This window comes from Colletotrichum aenigma, assembly GCF_013390185.1.
Source record: "Colletotrichum aenigma strain Cg56 chromosome Unknown KSG_Cg56_contig02, whole genome shotgun sequence".
Classification (NCBI taxonomy): domain Eukaryota; kingdom Fungi; phylum Ascomycota; class Sordariomycetes; order Glomerellales; family Glomerellaceae; genus Colletotrichum; species Colletotrichum aenigma.
This window is the reverse complement of record NW_023500908.1, coordinates 5,182,300-5,194,337: the sequence shown is the minus strand read 5'-3', so window position 1 is coordinate 5,194,337 and position 12,038 is coordinate 5,182,300. Positions and strand designations below refer to the sequence as shown.

Sequence of the window (12,038 nt, the reverse complement as noted above, 5' to 3'; positions counted from 1 at the left end):
ACCAGATGCTCCCTGCAGGGAGCTACGATGATCCACTCATAAGTGTGTTGGAATTGGGGGCTTGTTGGTCGACCTGGGCGCCGAGTTGAGGTTCAACGCCACCGCCGTTGGCGCTTAACCTCACATTAATGCTAGCTGAGAGTTAACCAGGCTTTGGCAGACCATGAAACACCCCCTCGTTGCTAATTTTGACAGTACTTAAGTGCCTCCAATTGAGGATGCACTGCTGACCTTCACCCAACACGAGGGCCGATTTTGCCAGCTGAAATCTTGGCATTGAGGGATGCCAACGAGGTCGATCCATCCAAGATGGACGAACAAGGGATTAGATTGATTGCAGTGTGCGAGGGGGCAGATGGACGCAAATTTCTTCCAATTTCGAGCTGTCAAAAGCAAGGGCCGCTGGATTTGACAGCGGGGTGCACAATTGCCAACACCATCAACTGCCCTCTCCCCGAGTCTTTGCCGACATGTCCAGGAAGAGAGTAGACTGATGAACGCATTGAAAATAGCATGCAATTTGGGGGCTAGTGTTGTGATCAAAGGAAGCGCCGTTGTCTTGGGGGATGATTCCAACAAGCAAATCCGTCTTCCGACTCGGCAGCAACCCCGTGGCGAGTTGGGAGAAAGACATGTAGAAGATGTGTATAAGAAACAGTCATGTCCATGGTCCTGGACAAACTGTTAAGTATTCTGACAGACACCAATCGCTCCAGGCCTTTCCTCGACATATTTTCAAGGATAGCAGTTTATTTTACTCAATTTGCAACGTAGGTGCCTACATTTGCTGCCATGAAGTTCTCCTTTGCCTTCGTCACGTTTCTCGCGACCACCTGCATGTCTCAACGAGAACCAGCATGGGCCATCGATACAAGTTGTCGTAAGTACGAACAAAGCTTGATCTTCGTACCTAATTCTGTTGGTTTGTGAGGCCGACTCTGACTTCGAAAACGGCCAGATACCTACGACAACCAAAACATCAGGGAAAAGATCAAAGATTCCGTTCTTGAAGGTCTTCAGCTGGCAGAAGATGCTGTCAGTGTCATGAGAGATCATGCAGATGATCCTTGGGTCCGAGAGATGAGCCATCTAGTCTTGGGTCGTCGCGACGGCTTTGAAACTCGGTTTGAAGCGGTTAGACGTGAGTAACCATTGATTTTGTTTCCCCCAGCGAAAGGCGACTTATACTGAGAAGCCAAACAATCGAAAGAGACCCTGGAGCGTGTTGCCGCATTTGAGCGCGCACCTAGTACCCATCTACCTCTGTCAAATGAGTGGGAATCCGTAAAGAATAACCGTGACTGGGTGAGTTTAAGGACACGAAGGCGGGGGTGTAAGAGCCTGCATCGCATCTGGCGGTAGAAGCTTCAGTTTCCGCGTTTGTCAACAGGATTGCTAGTCACTAATCGCAACTTCAAATTAGGAGCTGTACTGCAATGCCGACAGGTTTCAAGTCATAGAGGGAAAGCTCAGTAATACTGCGATGGACAACAGACCCTTGGTAAAGCAAACGTGGGCCAACTTCCAAAGGTGCTACACCAAGGAGTTTCAACCTGGTTCCGACGTAAAGGCGCCAAAGATGACCACTATGCATTCTGACCTGGTAAACAAAAAGGGCTGGTCAGATGCGCTCCTTCTCGACAGCACGAACTCAGTCAGCATCAGAGATTACACACGGGAAACACAACACGCATCCTCAACAGACTTTTGTACATGGTTTCTTGACAGGACCTATCGACAAGGCTTCCCTCTGATTGACGATAGGCTTTTGGAGATGGTGAAATCTGACGGATTTCGCGCTGGCTTCACGCATGGCGTCCCAGTTGATGGACTGAAGACTTCTGGTGTCACATTTCTTCATGAGGTGAGAACCGCTCAGGGATTGGTTGTAACGCAACAAAGCTAATACGAGTCTTCCGTCAAATAGTTGACCCACACTAAGCAAGGCGGAGCGCTCAAGGACACTGGGATTCCGGAAGACTTGAGGCCGCAAATTCCCTCTTGCTACAATTGGTTCTGTGTCACAAAAATGGCCCTAGAACCCCGTTTTGAGGTAGAAGGGAACCCCGGTACGTGATTTCAGACATCTCGAGGCCTCGAATCTCCCGTTCTAGAACAATTAGCCATGCCTTCTTACGGGGACCGCTGAGTTCGGCGCCGATGAGTCTGAGACTAACGACTTGCGAATAGACTCCATAGCAATGCTGGCCTTGGCACTGAGAGTATGGAAAATGAACCATTACGTTGACGCTGATGGTGTCATTCACGAGATTCCAAAGGCGTAAGATTGGCTTCATGGGTAAGTCTTTGGTTTGCCCCCAACAGAGGTCAAGATACAAATATGTACCTTGTAGGTCAGGTCAAACTTAGGCACAGGAGTGCAGCTGGGACAGGAAGTGTTGAGTGGTCTACATGAAAGCTTTTGGTCGGATGCAGTTTCAGGTTGAATTATAGACATGTTGATTATCGGAAATTAAATTGGGGTGGAATATTGTTCCAACCCATAGACTACCCCAGAATTCAAGTTGTCCTGTTTGCTTCGTTTGCCGGGCGTACTGTACTTACTATGTTCTCACACAAGAACTGGGGTTGAATTGCTGTGATCTCTCAGTCCATCATCAGAAGATCGAACGCCCAAATAGAGGGCGCAAGGCGGTATTTTGCAGTCTCTTTAGCAAGGAAGAACCAATTAGATTTCACTTGGCATCTCCTTACTGTTTCTGTTGGTAGTATGGTCCGCTCCAGCCCCCGAAATTGTCCGACCAACAGAGCGGTGTACTGAGCTACAGCCATGCGTATTTATAAACCTGTTGGTTGTCGCCCCCTCAGATTATTTTTGCATTCCTTTTCATACGTTCATTCCAACAGCCAATCGTAGATCAGCGCTGCAGGTGATCCTTTTGTTCCTGGCACCAAGCATCGCGACCCGTCAGCAAGTTCTGCCGAATCAATGGCTTCATCCCCACTCCTGTTTTCCAAATTTCCTTTGGAGATTCGATTCCAATTCTATGAGCAATTATGGGGTAGAGAGACGCACATATTTCTTCATCAGGGACAGCTTCAGATCATGGCCTGCCAGGGCGTGGACGATGTTTCATACCGGAACATGACGCCGGGAGGCGATACCATATGCGACTTTGAGGACCCTGTCTGGATTCGTCGAGTGGAGTCAAGTTGGGGATGCCATTGGAAATGAGAAGAACACTATTTGGACGGCTTGAAAGAGCCTGGTCACGCATCTCACATGCATTTGCTTTCAGTCTTGCTTTCTTCGAAGACGATGTAAGTTGAACCTCACATCTTTCTGATGACGAATTAGTTCAAATAGGTGGTAACAAATGCATTACACAGGTTTCATGACGTAGTTCAATTCTTGTCACAGCCCACTCAGTACATCCATTTTACGGATCTGGAGACCATCAGCGGCCTCTTCTGCGCAAGCTTCCCAGCAAGCTCTTCCCTTTCCCAAGCACGCAGTAAAAACGAGACCTGGCCAATACTCAGATCAATGCGCAACATTTGCCTCACATTGCGACTATCACTGCGACTCTTGGGCACACTGTATGTGCCCTTCCTATCGAGGCCGGCAATGCAGCAGAAGATCAACACGCCGCCTAGACCATTCGCCACCCCAGAGGGGAGCGGCTGTCTGAGGCAGTACAAGCAATGGGAACGGCTCTGGCCTTCATTACAGGACCTTCCATCCTTACAGTCGTTTGCTCTCTGGCTCGACCACAATGGTCACTATAATTGGGATCTTGTGTACGAGAGAGAGATCTTGCAGAGCCTATCGGACGTCATGCCTACCCTGAACAGCCGCGGAGTGAAGGTCTGCGTCAATCTTCCTCGGCTGCCTCTCGAGATAACGAGCTATCACAATGATGACCGGTATTTTGTCACGAAAGCGCCTGAATTTTCTGTCAAAAGACGAGTGCGCTTGCCGTGGAAATGTGCTGCCGAGGGCTACGAGTGGACTGCAGCTGATAAATTCGGAATCTGGTGGGTCACAAATGAAGAGAATGGCGAAATCCCTCCTGGGTACCCCGAGAATCGAGCCACGCCTCGTGGCGAAGATTGGCTAATCTTCGATGCGATGGGATACGACGTCAACAGTGATGAATTCGACAATCACCCACAGCTAGGATTTCCACTCAATGGGGAATGGGGAATCATTTGATAGATGGATGAGATAGTTGAGGCATTCACGGCGGCCTAGGCCGAGTTGCTCTTGGAATCGTCAAATGGTGATGGGCTACAAGCGCGTTCTATTCTAAGCACTTCGACTTGAGACTATTTTAAGGATTTGAAATTTGTACCAGAGTGGACATCAAGCTGGAGGAAAAGTATACATTCATTACACGTCAGCGTTGGCATTAAGATGCAACAATAACAGCTGCAGTTGTCTCCACGCCTGGAAGAATGTGTTGGAACACGGAGCAAAGGTTTTGGAACCCTTTCCCGTTGTGATTCTTTCTACCCCAGGAAGAGATCAACACATGCTGTTGGCGTTACCAAAAATAAACCAATCTGCGTCGTGGCGGTTCCGTTATCATGCTACTGCAGAGAGTACTACTGCCCAACCGGTAAGTATTTAGCAAGACCCTTTTCAATGTGGCCAATCAGAAATGTCTGATTGTAGGACTGCCCTGTTGGTCCCCGAGTTGTTTTGGCGGTCAGTAAACAGGCTGTGCCGCGCCAACTTCCTGCATGACGAAGGGCCTGAGCGTTTATAAATATCACTGATCCTCACTCGCTTTCCAACCTTCGTCCTCCATCCTGATTCCCAGGCATCTCAGAGTATCCACATTCACTATGCCCTCCATGCCCTGAATACTACCACCCTGCAAATACCGGCTAGTTCGTTTTCGCTGCAAACGCCCGCCCAGAACCTTTTTTTTTCGTTCTGCTCTTCCAGGTTTCTTTTCACCCAACATGCACAACTTAGTTACTGTCAAGGAAGTGCAGGAATCGCCCCTGTTGGGCTTGCCCCTAGAAGTTCGGTATCACATCTATCGAATGCTATGTGGGACGAAAACGCATCTGTTTCTACTTGACGGTGACTTACAGATCATGGAGTGCCAAGGCGCAGATGATTCGTCTCACAGATTTATCGCAGCTGAGCCCGAGTATCAGAATCCTAGATGGGCTCGCCGTGTGGATTCATCTTGGGGTTGCCACTGGAGGTGTGAGGAGAGATATCTCGATGGCGTCGAAGGCCAGGCTAGTGCTATCCACACGCCACTGCTACCTCTGCTACTATCATCGAAGGCACTGTACGTGTTTGAGTTTGTTGGTTGATTCCTACGATTCGTTACGTGTACTAACCATGGGAATAGATGCTTGGATTTCATACACTTCATCTCCAAGCCGACGCAACATGTCCACTTCACTGATCTCGAGACCATCGATATGACGTTGTCAACAACCGTCCCACAACCGTCATCGAAGCTTCCAGAGACAGTCTCCTCGCGCGAGGTTAAGCAATACCACCTCTTCGAGTCCCTGTGCAACGTAGATCTCACGTTACGACTCCCGATGTCTGTAATCAACACTCTCTTCATTCACTACTTTGCGTATCATGACGAGACGAAGATATTCCCAAGACCCGGCGGTACCCCAGAAGGAAGCGGCCGCCAAAGAGAGCACGGCCAATGGATGCGGATCTGGCCGAATCTGCTCGGAATGCACCATTTACAACGGCTCACTCTCTGGCTCGACCACGACAAAGCCTTCGGCTGGGACCAAATTGCGGAGACGCAGATACTCCAGGGCTTATCGGACATCATGCCTACCTTGAAGAATCAAAAGGTCGACGTGACCGTCAACTTGCCTCGGTTGATTCCGAAAAAGCTGAACGCCAGGAGCGCCAAGGACGTTTTTGTCGACTCCGCTGCCGCCTTCCATATACAGAGACGGACCCGACTACCATGGGCAATACGCTTGCCCGACGATAATTGGCCTGCGCCCGACATGGACGAGGAGACGTGGAAGGAGTATGAGGAGAAGGACAACGTTGCGTGGGTAGCCAACGGGGAGAACGCTCAACCACCCCCAAACATCCCCCAGGAGTATTGGTTCTCACCATTTGACAACTTCGGAGAAAATATTATGGAACAACTGGGATTTGATATTTATTCTCGCGCGTACCAAAATCATCCTGTCTTGGGCGCGCAAGACAATCCACATTGGGGATGACCAATGAAAGAAGTAAAGCTGCGCAACCACGTGCTGCTGGTCAATGAGCGATAGGCCTTTCTACACTGAAGTATGTCCAAAATGATAGAACGTCGAGACATCATCTCAACTTACAACCATGTCAAATCTGGCGACTGTTACCGCACGAGATGCAGTAGAAGAAAGCGTTTGCAGAAAGTTTCCCCAGGCGAGCTCGCCATCGCTTTCTAACTCAGGCGTCACTCGTGATGTGGGCATTCTACATAGTATGTCCCAGCCCCTTTCTTCCCCCGCTTCTCCAACTCTGCAAAGGCCTCTTTAAACAGACTTTGACCTACAAATCATCCAATCTCCAAGAAAAAAGCCCCCTCAGCGGGCTCACGCGGCCCAATCGCGAGATTGAGCGTGACATTCAGGCTAAATAGCTGCCGGCGGCATCCCTGTACCGTAGCAGCTGCCGTGCGGAGAAACGCGGGGTGCGGAGGGCCTGGGATGCTTTTCACCCGAAATTACCCCATCAACAAGGGCATCGAAAAGCCGAGGTGCTGCTGCGTAAATCACTTGTTTTCTCGGGGTGATGATGCCGGATTTCTGGAAGAATCCGACGGCATTACATACCTGCGTTTACGTCAATGGAGACGACCCGGCGGGATCCATTCCATGGCTAAGATGTGCTTGACATATAAGACCGCGCCTTGAGGCGTTCTCTCACCAATGTCGGCCACCTCTACCACCCCAAACCCGGCATCGGCCTCTTGCAAGATGTCTTCCCCACGGCCACACGCCTACGGGCTGCTCCTCCTGAGCCTCCTCGTCCTGCTGCTCTCCCGCCCTGCCGCGGCGCTGAGCATCAGGCGCCAGGACAACTCCACCATCTCCGCCGGCCGCGAGCGCGTCAGCATCAACAAGGGCTGGCGCTTCTGGCGCTCCGAGTTCAACCCGGACGGCATCGCCTACGACATCCGTCCGGACCTCGAGAACCTCACCGACATCTACGTGCTGAAGGACTGGATCCTGCCTTCGGCCAACACCTTCATCAACGACGCCGCGAAGCACCACGAGCGCCCCGCCGGCGAGCCCATGCGCAATGTGTCCTACGCGTCCGCGGGCTTCGACGACGACGCGTGGGAGACGGTGGACCTCCCGCACGACTGGGCCATCAAGGGCCCGTTCTACACCGAGGAGGACCCCATCATCGGCGGCGGCATGGGCCGGCTGCCTGTCCACGGCGTGGGCTGGTATCGCCGCAGTCTCACGTTGAGCCCCGAGGACGTGGGCAAGTCAGTCTACCTCGACGTCGACGGCGCCATGTCGTACGCGATGGTCTGGCTGAACGGCCACCTCGTCGGCGGCTGGCCGTACCCGTACAACTCGTTCCGCCTCGATCTGACGCCGCACCTGGCGCAGGGCGACGAGAACGTCCTCGCCATCCGCCTCGACAACCCGCCTGACTCGGCGCGCTGGTACCCCGGCGGCGGCATCTACCGCAACGTCTGGCTCACCAAGGTCAGTCCCGTGGCCGTCAGCCAATGGGGCACGTATATCACCACCAAGGACGTGTCTTCTTCCTCCGCGACGCTCGACCTCGTTGTGGAAGTCGAGAACACGGGCTCCGCAGACCAGGAGATCCAGGTCGCTACTGACGTCTACACCCTCACCGCCGCTGGCGAGGCAGGCGACAAGGTCTCCTCCTTCGAAGCCTCCTCGCTCACCGTCCCCGCGGGCAGCAAATCCTCCGCCTCGTCCTCCACCACCGTGACGAACCCCCTCCTCTGGGGCCCTCCCCCGTCCCAGCAACCGCACCGCTACATCGCCGTCACAACCGTGACTGTCAACGGTCAGACCGCAGACACCTATACCACGCGCTTCGGCATCCGCTCCGTGACCTACTCCGCCGACGCCGGCCTCCTCGTCAACGGCGCCCACGTCCGCCTCCAGGGCGTCAACAACCACCACGACCTCGGCGCCCTCGGCGCCGCCTTCAACACCCGCGCCGCCCAGCGCCAGCTCGACATCCTCGCCGAGCTCGGCTGCAACGCCATCCGCATGTCGCACAACCCGCCGGCCCCGGAACTCCTCGAGCTCACCGACGCCATGGGCTTCGTCGTCATGGACGAGGTCTTTGATTCCTGGTACCGCAACAAGACCGCCAACGACTTCCACCTCATTTTTCAGGATTGGCACGAGGCCGACCTGCGCGCCATGATGCGCCGCGACCGCAACCACCCCTCCGTCGTCATGTGGTCCTTCGGCAACGAGGTCTCCGAGCAACAGATCGGCGACCCGGGCACCGTCCCGGCCCTCGAGCTGCACGCCATGGTCAACGACGAAGACCCCACCCGCCCCTCGACGGCCAGCATGAACTTCGCCAAGCCCAACATGTCCTTCCCAACGGCGATGGACGTGCTCAGCCTCAACTACCAGGGCGAGGGCATCCGCGACACGCCCGCGTACTCGTACCTCCCGGGCGTGCGCACGCACCCGCTCTACGCGGACTTCCACGCCGCCTTCCCCGACAAGATGATCCTCTCGTCGGAGACGGCTTCGGCGCTCTCCACGCGCGGGAGCTACATCTTCCCCGTCGCGGAGTCTGGGGGCGCCCCCGTCAACGACACGTCGGGCGGGAACTCGACGACCTTGCGCGTGAGCGGGTACGAGCTGTACTCGGCCAACTTCGGCGCCGCGCCGGATAAGGTGTTTGCGGCGCAGGACGCGCACCCGTTTGTGGCGGGCGAGTTCGTCTGGACGGGATGGGACTACCTCGGCGAGCCGACGCCGTACTACACCGCGCGCAGCTCGTATTCCGGCATTATTGACCTCGCGGGTTTCAGGAAGGACCGTTTCTTCCTGTACCAAGCGCGCTGGCGGCCCGATTTGAAGTTTGCACATGTCCTCCCGCACTGGAACTGGCCGGAGCGCGTCGGCGAGGTCACGCCGGTGCACGTCTTCACCTCCGCGGACACCGCCGAGCTCTTCGTCAACGGGGAGTCCCAGGGAAAACTCACCCGCGCGGAGAGGGAGTACCGCTTCCGCTGGGACGACGTGCTCTACGCGCCCGGCGAGATCAAGGTGGTGACCTACAAGGACGGCGCCGAGTGGGCGACATCCGTCGTGCGCACAGTCGGAGCGGCGACGCAGCTCGCCGCATCGGCGGACCGGGCGGCCATTGCTTCCGACGGGGCCGATCTGAGTTTCGTCACGGTGGAGGTGCGGGACGCGGAGGGCGACCTGGTGCGGTTTGCAGAGGACGAGATCACGTTCAGCATCAGTGGGCCGGGGCAGATTGTCGCGACGGACAATGGTGATCCTGCGGATCTGGTTGCGTTCCCGTCGTTGACGCGCAAGGTGTTTAGCGGGTTGGCGCTGGCGATTGTCAAGGTTGACGAGGGGGCGACGGGGGAGGTTGTGGTTACGGCGTCGGGGGCGGGGTTGAGCGATGGTGTTGTTACTATCAAGGCTCTGTAGACGAGCTGTAGATATTAATGAAGAGTTGAATAATTCTTTATTGTGAGAGTGTTTATTGTGTGGACTTCACATGTGATGCCGCTTTGTCAGCGGTGATGATGTGTTGAACGAATCAAGTCCGAAGACTCGCCCGAGACGGGAATAAGAAAAGACACAGAAGAGTCAGGCGATCAGATGGGGCATTCAATCAACCAAAGCATCCCCGGGATTGCTCGATCTCGCCGTCTCCATCGTCACTCGAGATGAGATGAACCGCAGTGCCGAACACGAGTCAAACCTCCCCTTCTGCTTTCCTCCCTAAGTCCCCGCCAAATAAGGGGCCCATCAACGCAGCCACAACCGGTTTGTAGGGCTGAACAGTCCGTCCATCCTCCTAATCGCAGACTTAGTTCCCTGAATGCCGTGTCTTGCCAGCCAACGTCGTGTTCTTCGCACCAGCCCCACGCCGTCTCCAGCTTGAGAGATGGCGCCATGCCAAATCATTTGCCTCTCACGTTAGGTTAAAACTAGAAAAATCAAGGACAAAAACTTGAGAGACGGCGCGGGAAAGTTGCGTCTGAAAATAGAAGCGTATCCGGGTAACCGAGCATTCCCGTATGCACAAGCCAGGACCCCAGAACTGCTCCGTCGGCACGGGCTGGCCGGCTCCAGCATCCCAGCTCTGTCGAGATTAACCCGCCCCACAGCCCGCTCCCTTTTTACGAGGTGATCGTCACGATGCGGGCGGGGGGGGGGCGCAGGAAGGTTGGGTTCTGGAAGGAATTTAAGGTGGTCGTCCCGGGCCGGTGGGAGATCTGTCTTGGGGTTTTCTTCATCCAGCCTGAGTTGTTGGTTCTCTCACTCAAGTGAATCGTTTTGACAGTTTGCCTGTGTTAATACTCCAAAAATGTCGCCCGTCACTCGTTTCTTCTCGGCGGCAGCGGTCGCGTCCGTCGCGACGGCGGCTGTGATGGAATTGCCCATCATCGTGGACAACGGCTACGTGAGTTACTATCTAGACTAGTACTGACGACCTGAATACTGACGACAGTCAGAAAACCGTCGAGTTCAACATCGGCACGCCCGCCAAGACGTACCGCCTCCTCTTCGACACCGGCAGCTCGTCGTCCTGGGCCGTCGACAGCACCTGCAAGACCGAGTGCGCCAACGTGAGCGGGTACAACCGCACCGGCTACGACATCGCCGCCTCCAGCACGGGCAACCTCACCGGCAACTCGGCCGACATCCCGTACCTCGGCGGGCGCGTCGTGGGCCCCGCCGTCGACGAGGTGTGGTCCGCCGGCGGCGTGACCTGGGACCAGGCCTTCATCGCCGCCAACGAGTCCAACTGGGCCGCCCTCGCCGCCGACGGCTTCATGGGGCTCGGCTTCAGCTCCATCATCGACGGCGGCGCCAACACCGTCATGGAGACCCTCATGGCCGAGGGGCACCTCGACGCCGCCAAATTCGGCATTTACTACGGCACCGAGTTCACCAACACCGGCGGCGTGCCCGGCGACGGCGTGCTCACCCTTGGCGGCTCGCGCGAGGCCGATTTTGTTGAGGGCGACCTCACCACGATCCCCATCACGCGCGTCATACCCGGCTTCTACGACGTGTGGCGCTCGACCATGCTCGCGGTCAACGGCACGCGCACCACCACCAACGGCAGCGTCACCGAGACCGAGGTGGACTTTGACATCGGCAGGGTCGTCTTCGACACGGGCGCGGGGTCCATCACGCTGCCCGAGGCGCAGAACCTCAAGGTGTACGAGTCCATCGGGATGAACTACACGGCGATCCTCAACGGCGAGCACATCCCGCTCTGCAGCGAGTTCAACTCGTCGTGGTCCTTCAAGTTCAGCTTTGGCGACTACCGCACGCCGCAGGTCGTCGAGATCACCGGCGAGCAGCTCAAGCGGCCCGGCTTCGCGAACCGCGAGGACGCGTGCTGGCCGCCGTTCGAGGGCGGCGAGACGAGCGGGTTCACGCTGATTGGCACGCCGTTCCTGCGCAACTTTTACACCGTGTGGGACTTTGGGGCCGCGGCGAACGAGACGGACATTTCCAAGTTTGACCCGAAGCTGTCGTTTGGCAAGATCAAGGCCAAGGCGTGATGGGGAGGACGATGTGTGTGGGTTGGGTGATTGTCCAGGGTGACTGGGCAGCAGAATAGAACAGACCAGACTACTGGGAACAATAGAGTCAATGATAAAAGAAAAAATGAGTAAAATCCTGGAAATCCTCCAGATGCACTCGATCGTCAGATCTTGGATCGCACGTGGTGGGTGGCCACCCAATCCAACCCCGACCCCGACCCCGGCCGCGAAGCCTCAGCTCGATGCATCGGCAGCTCGTCTATTTGAGTTTGCATGTGACGTGCCGCGACGTGCAGAAGATTGGAGAGAGGAAGCGAAGAT

General features: G+C 55.4%; 3 protein-coding genes across 3 annotated transcripts; all 3 read left to right on the top strand.

Annotated features, from left to right (window-relative positions):
• Window positions 1–792: 792 nt before the first annotated feature.
• CGCA056_v003421 (uncharacterized protein) lies at window positions 793–2,285 on the top strand (the record flags this gene model as incomplete). Its single annotated transcript, XM_037318678.1, has 6 exons — window positions 793–880; window positions 959–1,141; window positions 1,196–1,305; window positions 1,424–1,864; window positions 1,928–2,069; window positions 2,191–2,285. The coding sequence occupies 6 exons, from the start codon at window positions 793–795 to the stop codon at window positions 2,283–2,285; spliced, it is 1,059 nt and encodes a 352-aa protein (XP_037182966.1).
• A 4,651-nt stretch (window positions 2,286–6,936) lies between these two features.
• Window positions 6,937–9,639, top strand: CGCA056_v003420 (Beta-galactosidase BoGH2A; the record flags this gene model as incomplete). The annotated part of the gene is made up of 1 exon (XM_037318677.1): window positions 6,937–9,639. The coding sequence occupies one exon, from the start codon at window positions 6,937–6,939 to the stop codon at window positions 9,637–9,639; it is 2,703 nt and encodes a 900-aa protein (XP_037182965.1).
• An 886-nt stretch (window positions 9,640–10,525) lies between these two features.
• On the top strand, window positions 10,526–11,735 carry PEP2 (putative vacuolar protease A; the record flags this gene model as incomplete). The annotated part of the gene is made up of 2 exons (XM_037318676.1): window positions 10,526–10,621; window positions 10,674–11,735. The coding sequence occupies 2 exons, from the start codon at window positions 10,526–10,528 to the stop codon at window positions 11,733–11,735; spliced, it is 1,158 nt and encodes a 385-aa protein (XP_037183935.1).
• Window positions 11,736–12,038: the final 303 nt, after the last annotated feature.